Genomic DNA, 14,471 nt, shown 5'->3' with positions numbered 1-14,471 from the left:
CCCTGCAGAAATCCATGGAAAAGGTTACTCCTGAGCTGCCTCACCGTCGCCCATCCCATGTGTGTTTCTCCTCTCTGCTGGGATTTTAACTCCCTCCCCAAATTGTGTTTTAGCCAAATTCTCCTTTTCTTTGCCTCGCCTGTGACCTCCTTCAAAGTCCTCTCTGAAAGACATCGATTTACAGCCTTTCAAGTCCCTCTGGTGAAATGAAAGAGAAGGAGAGGGGGAGGCTTACCCTCCATCACGCTGGGAGAAAAATGACGAGCGCGAGACGGAAAATAAATGAGGGAAAAGTGAAGAGAATCCACAAAATCATATAAGGGGGAAGGCTATGAAGGAAAAAGAGTTGGGTGGGGGGAGAAAGGTCTGGCAGCGCAGCCCCAGCGGAGCACGGCACTGCTCCCTCTTCCGTGCAGCTCCAGCCCTGCTGTTCTGCACCTGCTTGAAGTCGCCTTTGCCTTTCACATCCCAATTAGCTGCTGGGAAAATAATTATTGTGTCACTGACACAATGTAAATTCAGCAGCGGAGAGCAGGAAAGTTACAAGCATAACGAAGTTGTTCATTTTGTTTGGTTTTTTTTTTTAATGTGAATGTCCCCTGTAATTAAAAATGTCACAGGGAGAAGAATAGACCACGAAGTGCCTGGCGTGAAGGAGAACCCCACCAGTGAATCATCTCCACCATCTCCAACGTTGCAGCACAAGTTCCTCAACATACCTCTTTGCCCCGTTTGTTTTATTTTTCTGGAGGGTTTTATTTAAAAGGAGAAAAGCCCATTCGATTGCTGCGTGCTCGTGTCTGTCTCTCCATGCCTTTACCTCCCAGGCTTGCAGGCCAATTTTGCTGAGATTCAACACCACAGTAGAGGCCTCGAGGGTATAAATTCCCTGCAAATATCATGAAAATGCAGCTGTATGGAGGATGCTCCCACCGCTCTGCTTTAATTGTGGCTGTTTCTCTGTGGCAGGTGGTGGCCATCGACCCGGACCTGGGGGAGAACGGCACGGTAGTCTACAGCATCCGACCCCCCAATAAGTTCTACAGCCTCAACAGCACCACGGGCAAGATCCGCACTACGGGCGTGCTGCTGGACCGCGAGAACCCCAACGCCCAGGAGGCCCAGCTCATGCGGAGGATCGTGGTGTCCGTCACTGACTGTAAGCCCCACGTTGGTCCCTCTCCTCTGTTTCCAGCACAGGTTCCAAAGATGGTTTTGAGGTTAAAAGAATGAAAGGAGGTTAAAAACCTGCTGCTAAAACAACCCGGGGGCTCGTAGTGTGATGCTGGGAAGAAGCGGCTTGTCAAAGGGCACGGGGAACCTGTTTCTGGGCTCCTCCGCGAGGTCAGGGCTTCCCTGCAGGACCTGTGGGTACCACACCATCCCCATCTAGGCAGCTCAGCTGAGCCAGCAGGGAGAAAAGAGCTGGTCGAGGGTGAAATGCCTTTTTGCTCTGGAAATGTTATCTTAGAGAAACTCTTTTAGGAAAAAAATCACAGAAAGAGGAACACAAACAATTTTCCATTATCCAGCTGGTTTCTAAGAGCCAACAGGCATGTATAACCTTCACTCTGCCCCTTTCTATTTGTGCATCGCCTCTGCACTGTGCTGAGGCCCTCGTCCCATCCGCGTGCCAGAAGGACAGGGATACAGATAGATTGGTGTTGCTGTTGGTTTTTAGCTGCTTGCACGGGTGGTTGTCGATCTGTCCTCCACACCTACTGCCAGGGAGAGCTTTCCCTGCCATAGTGCACCCTGTGTGCGACACAGACAGGTTAATGCCCCGAGGTGCCAGCCCCGTCCTGCGTGACTGCCTGCATAGAGGTGAGGGCTTGTTTTGGGGAAAAGGGTTGGAAACGGCTGGAGGCATTACCCTTGAAACCCTTTCCCAGGTGGGAGGCCGCCCCTGCGAGCCACCAGCAGCGCCACAGTTTTCGTCAACCTGCTGGACCTGAACGACAATGATCCCACTTTCCAAAACCTGCCCTTCGCCGCCGAGATCGCTGAGGGCCTTCCTGCGGGCTCCTCCGTCTTCCAGGTGAGCGTGTCCCGTCGCCACCGTGCCCCGCGCTGGAGCTGCTGCTCTCGCTGCCATCGCTTCTGCAGAACGGGCTACCAGCTTATCCCCTTCATCCCCTAGAGTCTGAGAGTCATTTTGGTTGGAAGAGACCCTCAAGACGGTTGAGTCCAACCATAACCTAACTCTGGCACTAAGCCACATCCCTAAGAACTTCATCTATATGTCTTTAAAACACCTCCAGCGATGGTGACTCAACCACTTTCCTGGGCAGCCTGTTCCAGTGCTTTACAACCATTTCTGTAAATATTTTTTTCCGAATATCCATCCCCTGCGTCCCCTCTACCCACTCCATCCTCTAGCAATGCAACTGGTGGATGCAGAAGAGGCTGGCGCATCCCACCCCATGTGCTCATTCCCAGCATGGAGGATGCTGCGAGGCCCCTTTGTTTCAGCCCAGCATCCCTGGAGGCAAAGAGATGCTCAGGGTTTATACACTGTGGTTTTCATCATCAGGAGATTATCGCGCTCCCCCATGCTCGCCTCTTCCCTCTTCTCGCCCCACCAGGTAGTGGCCATCGACCTGGATGAGGGTCCGAACGGGCAGGTGACGTACCGCATGCAGGTGGGGATGCCCCGCATGGATTTCCTCATCAACAGCACCAGCGGGCTCGTCACCTCCACCGCTGTGCTGGACCGGGAGAGGATCGCCGAGTACTACCTGCGGGTGGTGGCCAGCGACGCCGGCGTGCCCTCCAAGAGTTCCACCAGCACCCTGACCGTCAGAGGTGCGTGCACCGAGAACCCTTCCAGCCCTCTCAACCCTTCGGTCCCAAAAGGATGAACGACAGCACGTAGGGAGGTCAGCCCATCGCGCTGCCATTCCCGCAGGCTTCGCGTCTCACCTGGTGTTGTGTCAGCATAGGGCAGAGATGGGGAAAGCACGATGTTCCTAGCACAGCCCCCAAATTCCGTCTTGCTTTTCCACCATTCCCCCATCCCCAGTGTTTCTTTTCTTCTGGCCTGCCTTTTGCTTCACTATGTGATTCGCATCAGCTGCCCAGCCGGGCAGCCCACGTTAGCACAGGTTCAGAGCTGGATCCTTATTATGTGGCCTCCCTTTAACGTAATGCACTTCTGTTTACCTGCTTCACATAAGCCTAGTGCTGAGGATAAGCATAATGTGGAGACAAACTGACACTGGATTCTCCTTAGGCCTGGGTTTGGGAAAAGGAATTTGTGGCTGTATAACCCCAGAGCCCTCTGCTGCACACTATTGAAGCCCCAGATTTTCCTCTTGGTGGGGATGGAGATGAGTCTGTGATTAAAGCTAGTGTTTGCACCGGTTAGGTAGGGTTTCTCTGCTCATGGGTTTGATCTGTATTAGTGGAGGAAAACAAACACAGCCCAAAGCTGTGGGAACTGGTCCTTACAGATCCCTCCAGCACACAAATGGCAGGGAGCAAGGGGCAGAGTGTGCCCTGGGATGCTCAGAGCAGCAGGCAGGTGGCTTTGGGAGCCCAGCAGACACCCCCCTGGCATCTGCAGGAGGGGGGACACTCAACTCTGCTCCCCCTTTCAGTTCTGGATGTGAACGACGAGAGCCCCACCTTCTTCCCAGCCATCTACAACGTGTCGCTGCCCGAAAACGTGGCCCGGGATTTCAGAGTGGTCCGGCTCAACTGCACGGATGCTGACGTTGGGCTGAATGCTGAGCTCAGCTACTTCATCACAGGTATGAAAGGCTGCATGGGGGAGCTTTGGCTGTGGAAAAGAGCGACCTGTCCCAGAAAAAGCATGAGGATGGGCTTAATGCTGCTGGGGAGGGTATTTAGGGCTGGAATCCTCTCTGGAGTCTTAGAGCACCTCATGCAGGTGGTTTTTGGGGGGCAGGAGCGGGCAGACAGTGCCCAGCCTGCTCCACAGCTGCAGCACCTGCAGCGCCAGGCGGGGGAACCCCCGGCCACGCTTGGTCTTGCAAAGTGCACATGTGGCATTCAGCCCTCAGGAAACAGGGCAAAAATACAAGTGTCACCAGAGTAATTCTTCTCGTGACAGCAGCCCTACATTCCATCTCATGGCCCCTCCAGCCTCCTCCACGAGAGAAAAGATGTGTGCTGTCCCACAGGTACCGCCGGCCACATGCAAAGCAACCCCGGTTTGCTTCTGAAGTGTTCAAGAAATGATACGGTGTGCCTATGATTCAGCTGGTCCTCCAAGCCCCGCTCCTTGCCTGTGCCGTGAGGCAGACACGGCGCTCGGTGCGATGGAGAGAAGGCACTCTGTCCACTGTTGCTGCAGAGAAGCTTTGCATAGGGCAAGATACGAGCTTGTTGTATGCTTGTTCATCTCAAAACTGTGTAAAGCGCAGCCCTTCGGGAGTGCTTGCGATCTCCACGGCCACGCTGACCCCCTGCCCAGGCTACAGCATCCCCTGTGGCGTGGGCTGTGCTCCCCACACCCAGGCAACGGGTGACCCGGTCCTTGTCCTTTGCTGCAGGTGGGAACCAGGATGGCAAATTCAGCGTCGGCTTCAGGGATGGGGTGGTGAGGACAGTTGTGAGTCTGGACAGGGAGACTGTGGCGTCGTACACGTTGATCCTGGAGGCCATCGGTAAGGGTTTCTGTCGTGGTTTACACCAGCTAGTAATACAAGCACTATAGCTGCTTGTTTACCCCCCTCCCACCCCTGAAATAGGGGAGAGAATTGAAAGGGAAGGGAGAAACCTGGATTGAGATAAACACAGTTTAATACTATAACAAAATACTAATACACTGCTAGTAAATATATATATAAAATAGAAATAGGATGTAAAATAAAAGATACTCAATGCGATTTCTCATGAACTCTGTCCACACCGAGCAGCCAGTCCCAGGAAGCGGCAGCTGATCCCGAACAGCTGATCCCGACGAGGGAAGAAGGAAAAGGGGCTGAAAGGCCTCTGCAAAGCAGCAAAAGGGTGGACTCAACGTCCCAAACAGAACGCCCCGGCCCCGAGAAAAAGAGCAAAGCAAGCCAAGGAGTGAGGGAGCAACTGACTCCTTAAATGTGAAGCATGACACCAATGGGATGGAATGCTCTTACTGATCAGTCTGGGTGTCAGTTAAGCTCTGCCCCATCTCTGCCCCCCTTCCTTGCTGCCTGACACCTGTGGGCAGAGCTCAGAGTGTCCTCGGCTCTCAGACCAGAGCGATTAAACACATTGAGTCTGTCTCGAGGTGTTATCCCTTGTTCTCAAACCATATCCAAATAATGACCGTGTTAGCTATGAAAAAGAAAGGTCTCTAACTGCATGAAGAAAATGAACTCATCTTCAGTCAGACCAGCACGGTTTTCCACTGTTGCCATGGGACACCTGGGGTGGTCACGCACACACCGAGTCGCCTCAGAAAGCCGGCAGAGAGACAGCGACCTTTGAGGTGTTGTGCAAACCACAGCCTGTGTTTGCTGGTAGCATTGCACAACCCATGCGCGTTAATATGTCCCGATGCCACCATGACTTTTGCAGACAGTAAGTTCACTCCTCGGACTCATCCAGCCCAGGGAATTTCCCTTTCCCGCACGAGAGGCAAGGCCCCGTTACTGAGAGGCAACCCAGAAACACAACACCCCAGCATCGTTCCCCTAACGCCGTGCCAGCCCTTGGCTTGCTGGCTGCTGGTTCATCCAGTGCCACCTGGCATGGGCAGAGGGCTTGCATGCCAAATGCATCTTGGCCATCATCCCCAGAGCTTTATAATGATGTGCCTGTTTACAGAAGACTTGGAATGTCCCTTTTAAAAGGAGAAATAAGTGGCCTGGTCAGACACCTCGGGGGCATGGGGTCTGCAGCAGGGATGCTGCACTGGCTGGGCACGCACGACTGCATCCCAAGTAGCGAAGGGTCCGTTCTGCCCCCCAGACGGGTATCAGGCTCCCTGTGTTTCCCCAGCCACCAGACCCCACAGGATTCAGCTGGATGGGTTTAGTGCTCACTTACATCAGGCATGCTGGAAAAACCAAATCCAGCCTATGCTTTCCATTGCCTCATCCTTGGTGGCAAAGCCAGGAGTCATGCTGCCACGTCCTTATCTACTGCACATCAGCCGGTCCTGGCGCTCTTTGGCTCTGAGCTAACTTGGGTCTACAGAAAATCCTCAGAGCCCTGCCCGTCTTCACGTCCCAGATCCCTGAGCTCCACTAGTCCCCTCCAGCATACAACACCCTCTTTGTCTGTGGTGTTGCGAACCCTCCTTAATGACCAGCTGTGTTTCCAGCCTCGCTGGGCAGTGGCTCCATGGCAGACCTTGCTGGTGCTTTGGCTTTTCCTTTTGCTTTCGGGATAGGCAGAACAAAGCCTCGTGGTTCAGTGTGGGCTTTGGAAGCTGCAGAAAAGATGGAGGATTTGTTTAGAAATGTTGGTCCGGTTGTTTCTAGCAGCTGAAGGCTGAGCACCACCCGTGCAAGGAGGAGATGGAGCTGACCCAACCTCCCCTCGCCTTTCTCTCCCATACAGACAACGGCCCCACGGGGAACCGGCGCACCGGGACTGCCACTGTGTACGTCACCGTCCTGGATGTCAATGACAACCGACCCATCTTCCTCCAGAGCAGCTACGAAGTCAGCGTCCCCGAGGACATCCCAGCCGCCAGCAGCATAGTGCAGGCAGGTGACCCTGTTCCCTCGGGTCTCCTGGGGGGCTGAAGCATGTCCCCCCATCTCTGGGCCCGGGTGCTGTGGCTGTGAAGTGCAGGAAGCCCAGAGAGGATATTTTCTCTCTCCATGAGTGGTCCAAGATGTGCTCTTGCTTGTGCGCTCCCCTGCTCCTTTGCTAACGCAGGCTGTGAGCACCGGGGAGAAGACAGTAAATCAGGGGGGGAAATAAGAAATTCACCCCATTTCTGCAGGGGGTGAGAGGAGAAACCCCAGGCCATGTGCTGGCGAGGGCTTTGCCTGGCTGTGTCCTGCTTTCTCCCTCCTCCCAGAGGAGAAGGGGCCGAGAGCAGAGATCTCAAGGGGGGGTGGAGAAGAGAGCATGCAAAGAGATTTTCTGAGAGGAGAGGGAAAAACAGACTAAGAAAAGCATTTGGACTTTGCTTTCATTTTTGTTGCTCTTTGAGGAAGCGGTGGGCAGAGCTGAATGGCTCAGTGAGCACTGCATGAATGCGGGCATTCACGCAGCAGCCCTTCAAACCCAGCGCTCCGCTGGAGCGGGCACCAAAGGCTCTTTGCAGAGAGCCCTGGGAAGGCTCCTCCTGCCTTGAATACCGCTCGTGGCACGGGGAAAGGGGCAGCTTTGTCCCTGGCTCCTGTAGGCAGGGTGAGTCACTGCCGGAGAAGAAAAGAGCCTTTTGCCTCTTGCAAGAAAGGTTTGGTGTGAGTCCTGCTTGAGGTGGCCAGTTCCCAAGTGCTGGTCCTGCAGCTCCTTGTCACCTGTGTCCAAGGGTATGTAATGCTGGTAGCACTGCGCCAGTCTCTGAGCTCCTTGTCACCTGTGTCCCGGGGTATGTAATGCTGGTAGCACTGCGCCAGTCTCTGAGCTCCTTGTCACCTGTGTCCTGGGGTATGTAATGCTGGTAGCACTGCGCCAGTCTCTGAGCTCCTTGTCACCTGTGTCCCGGGGTATGTAATGCTGGTAGCACTGCGCCAGTCTCTGAGCTCCTTGTCACCTGTGTCCCGGGATATGCAATGCTGGTAGCACTGCGCCAGTCTCTGAGCTCCTTGTCACCTGTGTCCCAGGGTATGTAATGCTGGTAGCACTGCGCCAGTCTCTGAGCTCCTTGTCACCTGTGTCCCGGGGTATGTAATGCTGGTAGCACTGCACCAGTGTCTGAGCTCCTTGTCACCTGTGTCCCGGGGTATGTAATGCTGGTAGCACTGCACCAGTGTCTGAGCTCCTTGTCACCTGTGTCCCAGGGTATGTAATGCTGGTAGCACTGCACCAGTGTCTGAGCTCCTTGTCACCTGTGTCCTGGGGTATGTAATGCTGGTAGCACTGCGCCAGTCTCTGAGCTCCTTGTCACCTGTGTCCCAGGGTATGTAATGCTGGTAGCACTGTGCCAGTCTCTGAGCTCCTTGTCACCTGTGTCCCGGGGTATGTAATGCTGGTAGCACTGCGCCAGTCTCTGAGCTCCTTGTCACCTGTGTCCCGGGGTATGTAATGCTGGTAGCACTGCGCCAGTCTCTGAGCTCCTTGTCACCTGTGTCCCGGGATATGCAATGCTGGTAGCACTGTGCCGGTCTCTGAGCATCTGTAGATGTGCAGGGGAGCTGTGCTGCAGGAGAGGAGCCCTACTGTGGGATTCCCAAAATTGAGCCCTTTTTTGCAAATTGGAAGGCTACGAATGGAGGAAACCTGCGTCTGGCATCAACCCCCTTTTCTTGGAGCACACTTCCCAAGATGCCTTTGGTGGTCTGTGGCAAAGGAGAGGTCCTATCTATGGAAAGTCTGTTTTCCACAGAGCCAAAGCAGAGGGAACTGGAAATGGGCAATCACCTGGGCTTAGCTTAGTTTACAGCTTTGAAACTGAACTATGTACTGAATGTCTCCCCCTTCAAATACATCCCCACATCTCTATGGCAACAAGAGAGTTTGGAAGGTTTGTCCATCTCCTTCTTGCAGACACTGCCCTCATTACCCCCATCCAGCCCTCCGCACCCTCCGCCCCAGCCCTGGTCAGCAGATCGACCCAGTGTTAAACAGTCAGGGACCCAGAGCCATTTTGCTGATCATTTTAACCCAGCTTATTTAGCACCTTCAGAGCCACATGAGCAGTTGAGTTGCTGCAGGTCCAAGAGCCGGGCATCCCTGTGCTGGAGGGGAGCAGGAGGGGCTCGGGCAGAGGTCCTGATGCAGAGCTGCTCCCTGCGAGGGTAAGAAACCACGCGAAACCCGGAGAGGGGAGGTTTGGTGCTCATCATGGGGCCTCACCAGGCACAGAGGCGTCACCCAAAGGGTGCTGGCTGAAGGTAGTGTGTGAGCTGCGGACCTGGAAGGATTAAGCCCCTTCTTTTTCCCCTCAGCTCACCTGCTGGCTGCTGTGCCCTCTCCCAGCAGCAACAGGCGGCTCAGCTTTGCACGATGCCTTCCCAAGCCGGCAGCGGCTGCCAGCCTCCAAAGGCCTCTTGAATGCATCGACAGGTGTGTTTACCTGCTCCCACTGCTCGTTTATTGAAGCAGGTTTATTGACAGCTGTAGCACGAGTCTTCTCGAGCATCAACCATGCAACGGCTTGGTGCACGGGAACGGGAGGAACAGGGGCTGGGCAGCAGGTGAGGGGCACGAGCCTTCCTCCACTTGCTCGGGAGCACATCTCGGGGAGCAATCTTGGCTGAGGATTGCTGTTTGGGGAGCATGTTTGCCCCAGGACAACTCTCTCAGAGGCAGCCAGGTGGCTCAGCTCTCACCCGGGCTCTTGGTTCAGGTGCCTCGCAACTTGCACAATATTTTTCCAAAAAGAAATAAAGCTGCAATATTTTTTTGGACTGCTCAGCGTTAGCTGCGTGTGGGTGGAGTTCAGATGCCTCCACCTTTCCTGCCAGGAAACAGCAACCTGGAAAGCATGTGGGAACCTGAAATAGCCAAATCTCCTGGCGCCTTGCAGAGCCACTGCCTGGAAATGAGCTGCCCAAGGGGGCTGTGCCGGGGTGCCCAGGGCACTGCGGGGGCTGTTGGAGAGGGGAACTGGGCCCAAGCCAAAAGCTTGGGAAAGGGTAGCGGTGCGGGGGAGTTAGTTCTAGCCGAGCAAGATCACATTTTGGTGGACTCCATGATGTCCCAGCCCTGGCCGGTGGGGCGGCTCCTGGGGCAGGCGGGCTGGGTCTGGGACAGCAGCCGACTTCTCCTGAAGGTGCTGATGGAGCATCGCAGGGAGCCCAGGCGCTTCCAGAGCTTCAGCTGGGGCTCGCTGGCATCTGCTGGGTGATGGGGCATCCACTCCCGGGGCCCGGAAAGGGACTGGTCCAGCGCCGCTGGCTTGTAGAGGGTGACAAAGGTGAGGAAGGCCGCCAGGAGGAGGAAGATGCAGACGAGCGTGATGATGACGGGCAGCAGGTCTGTCTTCTCCGGGGATGTGGAAATGGGTGAAAGCAGCTCAGTGGTTGAAACCAGAAGCCCAAGGAGAGGTGGAGTGGGAGAGGTCCCGTTGCCAGCGTCCTCTGTGCTCATCTTCCCTGCAGTGCATAAGATGACACGGTGAAGTGACACAAGTGATTACCACCTAGAAGATGGACAGCCACCACCCTCTGTCCAACCTGGTGGATTGTTGGCTTGCTTTGATGGTCAAGGTCCCCCCGGCAATGTTTCCTGTGCCACAGGGTGACAGGAGTCTGTCTGTTTTGCCAGCAGGCAAAGGACAGGGATGGGATTGGTACCTGCAAAGTTCTGCCCTGACGTGCAGAACCCTCTGGCAAAGAAATCTAGCACAGATAGTGCCATGTGCATGCAGGACCATAGTCCCAGCAATGGCACCGGTAGAGGGGACACAGACACACTTTGCATGATGCTTTTCTGGGACTGATACATTAACCGTCCACTAGAGAAGGTCCAAAATCCTTCCCCCAGGCTGCTGGGGTTTGGTGGTTCTCTATTCCCTGGAAATGTGGTTTTGCTGACTTAACTATCATTTGGGTTTTTTTGTCGTTTGGTTTTGGTTTTGGTTTTCTCTCTCCCTTAAAGAAAATGAATGGTCGCCTGAAGCTCTGCCTGGGTAACTCCCGGTCGAGCTGCAGTATTGCACTAGCATTACCTTTTGTTTTGCAGGAGCAAAGTCTAACGCCCTCATCCTGCTTGTGCCAAGAATCCACTTGGGTTAGGTGCTTCTCTGACCTGGTTTCAGGTTCAGGCATGTTGTGGGTTTCTCAGATCTGCAAAGTGGTGAATACCAGCTTCCCAAAGGCTCACCAGTAAGAGCTCTTGCCGAAGAACCAATGGTGACTGGCCTCTCCTTTCCCCAGCGGCTCAGATCCCCCCAGCTCGCATCCCCTGAGCAGTCTGCACCCATCATTTTGCTCCCAGACACCCCCAGGCTGTTCTTGAGGCTGGGGACAAGGGCTGGGCAATGTTGCTGTGCCAACCCTGGGCTGCCTTGCCGTGGCCCTGGGTGCTCTGCCTGCCTGGAGGTAAAGCTTCATTACTCTGACTTTCCTGCACAGATGTGCGGGCAGAAGAGCGATGGAGAGCTGTTAGTCCGGTCCGTGACCGGGCAGTCTCCTGACAAGTATGGATTTGGATTGAGCCTTCCATGCTCCCAGAGGGGACAGGTGGCTCTGGCAGGATCTGTGCTGTCCCAGTGAGCTGAGGTATGGAGGGAATAAGGTCACAAGTCTCCACGAGAGCTGGGTGCTGGGTGTGAGGCACTTGGGAGGTGTGATTTATTTCTGGAACACTTTGCATCATCTGGGCCTGGGCATACACAGCTGTGATGCTGGTGACCTCAGGGCAGGGGCTATATTGGCATGGTCTGACCCCAGAAGCTCTGGGGAGATGCGGCCCGTGGGTCAGACCAGGTCTGCACTCAGAAAGCAGAAAATGCATCAATAAATGGGTTGGTGTCTGATAGCCCCTTAGCTTGGGTGAATCCCCATGTGTATTGCAAGCAGGCTCAGGGGCCAGCATTCTCGGCCCCTCCTTTAGAGTGATGTTCTCCCTTCTCTTCACTCCCAGAAGCATTTCTTTATTGTGCAGCCTCTCCTTGCCCGGCTCAGCCCCTTCCCCTGCAGCTTTGGGAGCAGAACAGCCCCCAGCAACCCCAGCCACCCCAAGGACCACCCTGCTACGTGGGCAACTCCTCTGCACTGCCAAGGCATGAAAATCAGCTCCTTACGGTGCACACCAGAGGCAGCCCGAACCGACATTACCACGGCTACCGTTGTTGTGGCATTCACTGGCCGCACGTGGTTTGGCTTGGTCCCCTTGTATTGTTGGTTAAGAGCGAGCTGGGAGACTCGGGCAATTTCTTTCTCCAGGTTGTTTTTAGCTCGGTTGGTGGTGGCTGTAGGGTTTTTCATTTAAACCCAGCTGACGGTGTTCCTTAGAAACCTGGCAGGAGGATCACGTTGGTGTGTTCCCAGGCTTTTCCAGCCATGCCCTGTCCCCCTCTTGCTTGCCATCCACCCTCTCCTCACACCATGGCCAGACAGAGCTGCAGGCTCAGGGAAGGTGCCCGATCTCTGAGCCCTTCCAGAAACACACACCAAGAATATGGGAAGTCTTTGCGGAGCACATTTGAGTGGTGACTTTCTTTTTGGGCCAGTAAGTTTTCAATATATTAATACAGACAAAGGGGATTCCGCCCCCACCATCTGCCTGAGGCAGGTCTACAGTGGTTTCAGCAGAATTTCAGCAAAAAGCCACCAAAACTGGGATCTTCTCAGGAGAAATGCCAGGGCTTTGTAGGAGCAGCGCTCCCCATGCCCACGGCATGCCCAGGGGTGAGGGCTTCCTCACTTGTTATCTTTCCTGCAGCACGGTAATGGACCAGAGTGTTTGGTGCTCACCAACCAAGCTGCTGCCTGCGTCCCTGGTCACAGCACCACACTTTCCCAGCGCTGCTGTCCCACCCAAACCCCACGTTGTCCAGTGCAGCTGGGTTAGCAACAGGCTTGTCCAGGCTGGGAAACCCCTCCAGAAGGATCATCCCTGGCTGATGAGCTCTGACATGAGCATCCCCATGAGTGCTCGGGCCCCAGCACTGCGCACAAGGCAGCTGGGGATCAGAGGGAAAGCAGAAAAATCGCAATAAAGCTAAATCCCCCCGGGGAAGGTGGAATGGAAGAAGGAATGGCTCTTGTGTATGAGAAGAAGACAGGGAGTGTTTTTCTGCCCAGCACCGGGCACTGCTTGCCTGGCCTGGCATGGCTGGCTGCTTTGGCAGGAGTTTTTCTGCATGGTCTCCCTCCCTTTTCTCACACTCCCGCAATGAAAAGGCTGTTTTCGGGCATCTCTGTGCCTGTAATACAGCTCGGATGAAAAGCAGCTCTCCTTCCCCTCCCCGCCTTGCTTAGCAATGCTTTCCTGGAGCTCCCGAGCGTTTCCCAGTGCACCAAGTCTTTCAGTTTGCTTGCAGGAGGAGGCGATGCTGGAGGGCACCGCACACCCAGCCGAACCACCCGGATAGCTGGGTACCGAAATAAAAGGCTGTAATGATGCTGTACCCCGTCACCCTCACTGTTAGCAGCACTGCACCTGCAGGACTTTCCCCCTCTCCTAGCACCACAACAGGCAAAGCAACACGATGGGGAAGGGTTAAGATACCTGACTTCAAAGCCACCCCAAACTTTGCGTCTCCCCACCCCATCGGCAGCCCTTCCCCTGCGTGGCCGCAGGGCTGAGGGCAGCAGCTCTCCAGGGGATGGTGGCACATCCCTGGCTCGTCTCAGCCCTCAGGGCTTGCCAGAGTGGCCAGCAGCGGGTTTGCTCAGGGGTTTGGGGTCCCTACCTCTCCCCAGCCGGCTGAGCTCTGGCTGTGCCTCGCTGCCTGTCCAGCCGTCCTCTGCGAGCAGCCAGCCCCTTCTCCCTTTGGAGGGCGAGGGAGGGTGGGACAGAGATGGCAGCCAGGCTGGGGACAGCCTGAGCACGCAAACCCAAGGGGGGCCCTGAGCCCCCTCCCGGGCTTTGCCGGGGTGGGTGCCGCGGGGCCGTGTCCCTGCAGGAAGGCTGAGCGCTGCGGTCACAGGCTGCCTGCACACGCCTGCTCCCCTTTTTCCCAGCAACTCCTTGCCAAGCTGCCTGCTTTCTTCCACCCTTTTATTCCTTCTGCTTCCTCCTCCTCTTCTGACCCCTTTCCAGTAGCTCGGGGTGTTTGGAATGCGCTGGCTCTGCCTGCAGCCCACTTTCTCTAGCAGGGGGATCAGGCAGGCTGGAAGCACGGCGCTCAGCTGCACAAGGTGCTTTGCACCTGCAGCAGAAAGGGCTTTTCTCCCAGCAGTTGCTCTCAAGTGAGTTTGTTTTCCCAAGTTTGGGGCAGTTTGTCAAAGTGCCACGTCTCCTCTGGGACCGCAGCGGCTCTAAGCAGCAGCAGCTGAGCACTTTGTGTCCATGGCAGCAGTGGGAGCATGCATGGGTTTCATACAGGTTACTGGGTTTTCTTAGGCGGGCTGGCCTCCCCGTGCCAAGGCAGGCGCTTTGCCTGGGCAGCGTTTGCCTGCTGCCTTCATCCATCACCTGGGGGAGGAGACAGCCTGGCTCCTGCCCAGAAATAGCCTTGGGGAGCCCTGGGGTGGAAGAGCTGGTGTGGGTGGGGGCGCAGCATCCAGAGAGAGAGCTGGGAGAAGAGGCGTTGGGTCCATGGTGAAACACAAAGGCGCAGGCTTGCGTTCAGCCATAAACAAGATGTGAGCTGGTCTGGGACAGAGGAAAACAGTGTGTGTGGCACATGACTGGGAAATCCAGACAGTTTGCAAGCACAGGGTCAGCATTTTTTAAGATTTCTGCTGATGTGGGCTTATTTGGTGGAAGGGAGCAAGAGCAGTGCA

General features: G+C 55.4%; 2 protein-coding genes across 2 annotated transcripts in view; one reads left to right on the top strand and one right to left on the bottom strand.

Moving 5' to 3' along the window:
- CDH23 (cadherin related 23) overlaps positions 1 to 14,471 on the top strand; it is a gene marked incomplete at its 5' end in the record, with an annotated part of 192,691 nt that overhangs the window by 136,364 nt on the left and 41,856 nt on the right. The window contains 6 exons of the mRNA XM_080347704.1: positions 970 to 1,159; positions 1,893 to 2,038; positions 2,586 to 2,805; positions 3,600 to 3,752; positions 4,518 to 4,631; positions 6,514 to 6,662. Coding sequence (XP_080203830.1) covers positions 970 to 1,159; positions 1,893 to 2,038; positions 2,586 to 2,805; positions 3,600 to 3,752; positions 4,518 to 4,631; positions 6,514 to 6,662 — 972 coding nt within the window. The remainder of the gene's footprint in view (positions 1 to 969; positions 1,160 to 1,892; positions 2,039 to 2,585; positions 2,806 to 3,599; positions 3,753 to 4,517; positions 4,632 to 6,513; positions 6,663 to 14,471) is intronic.
- Positions 9,748 to 10,164, bottom strand: LOC308042552 (uncharacterized protein C10orf105; the record flags this gene model as incomplete). Its single annotated transcript, XM_080348063.1, has 1 exon — positions 9,748 to 10,164. The coding sequence occupies one exon, from the start codon at positions 10,162 to 10,164 to the stop codon at positions 9,748 to 9,750; it is 417 nt and encodes a 138-aa protein (XP_080204189.1).

The sequence above is a fragment of the Nesoenas mayeri genome (genome assembly GCF_963082525.1).
Source record: "Nesoenas mayeri genome assembly, chromosome: 7".
Classification (NCBI taxonomy): Eukaryota; Metazoa; Chordata; class Aves; order Columbiformes; family Columbidae; genus Nesoenas; species Nesoenas mayeri.
Note: the sequence above shows the minus strand (reverse complement) of the source record. Positions and strands in the feature narration are given on the sequence as shown.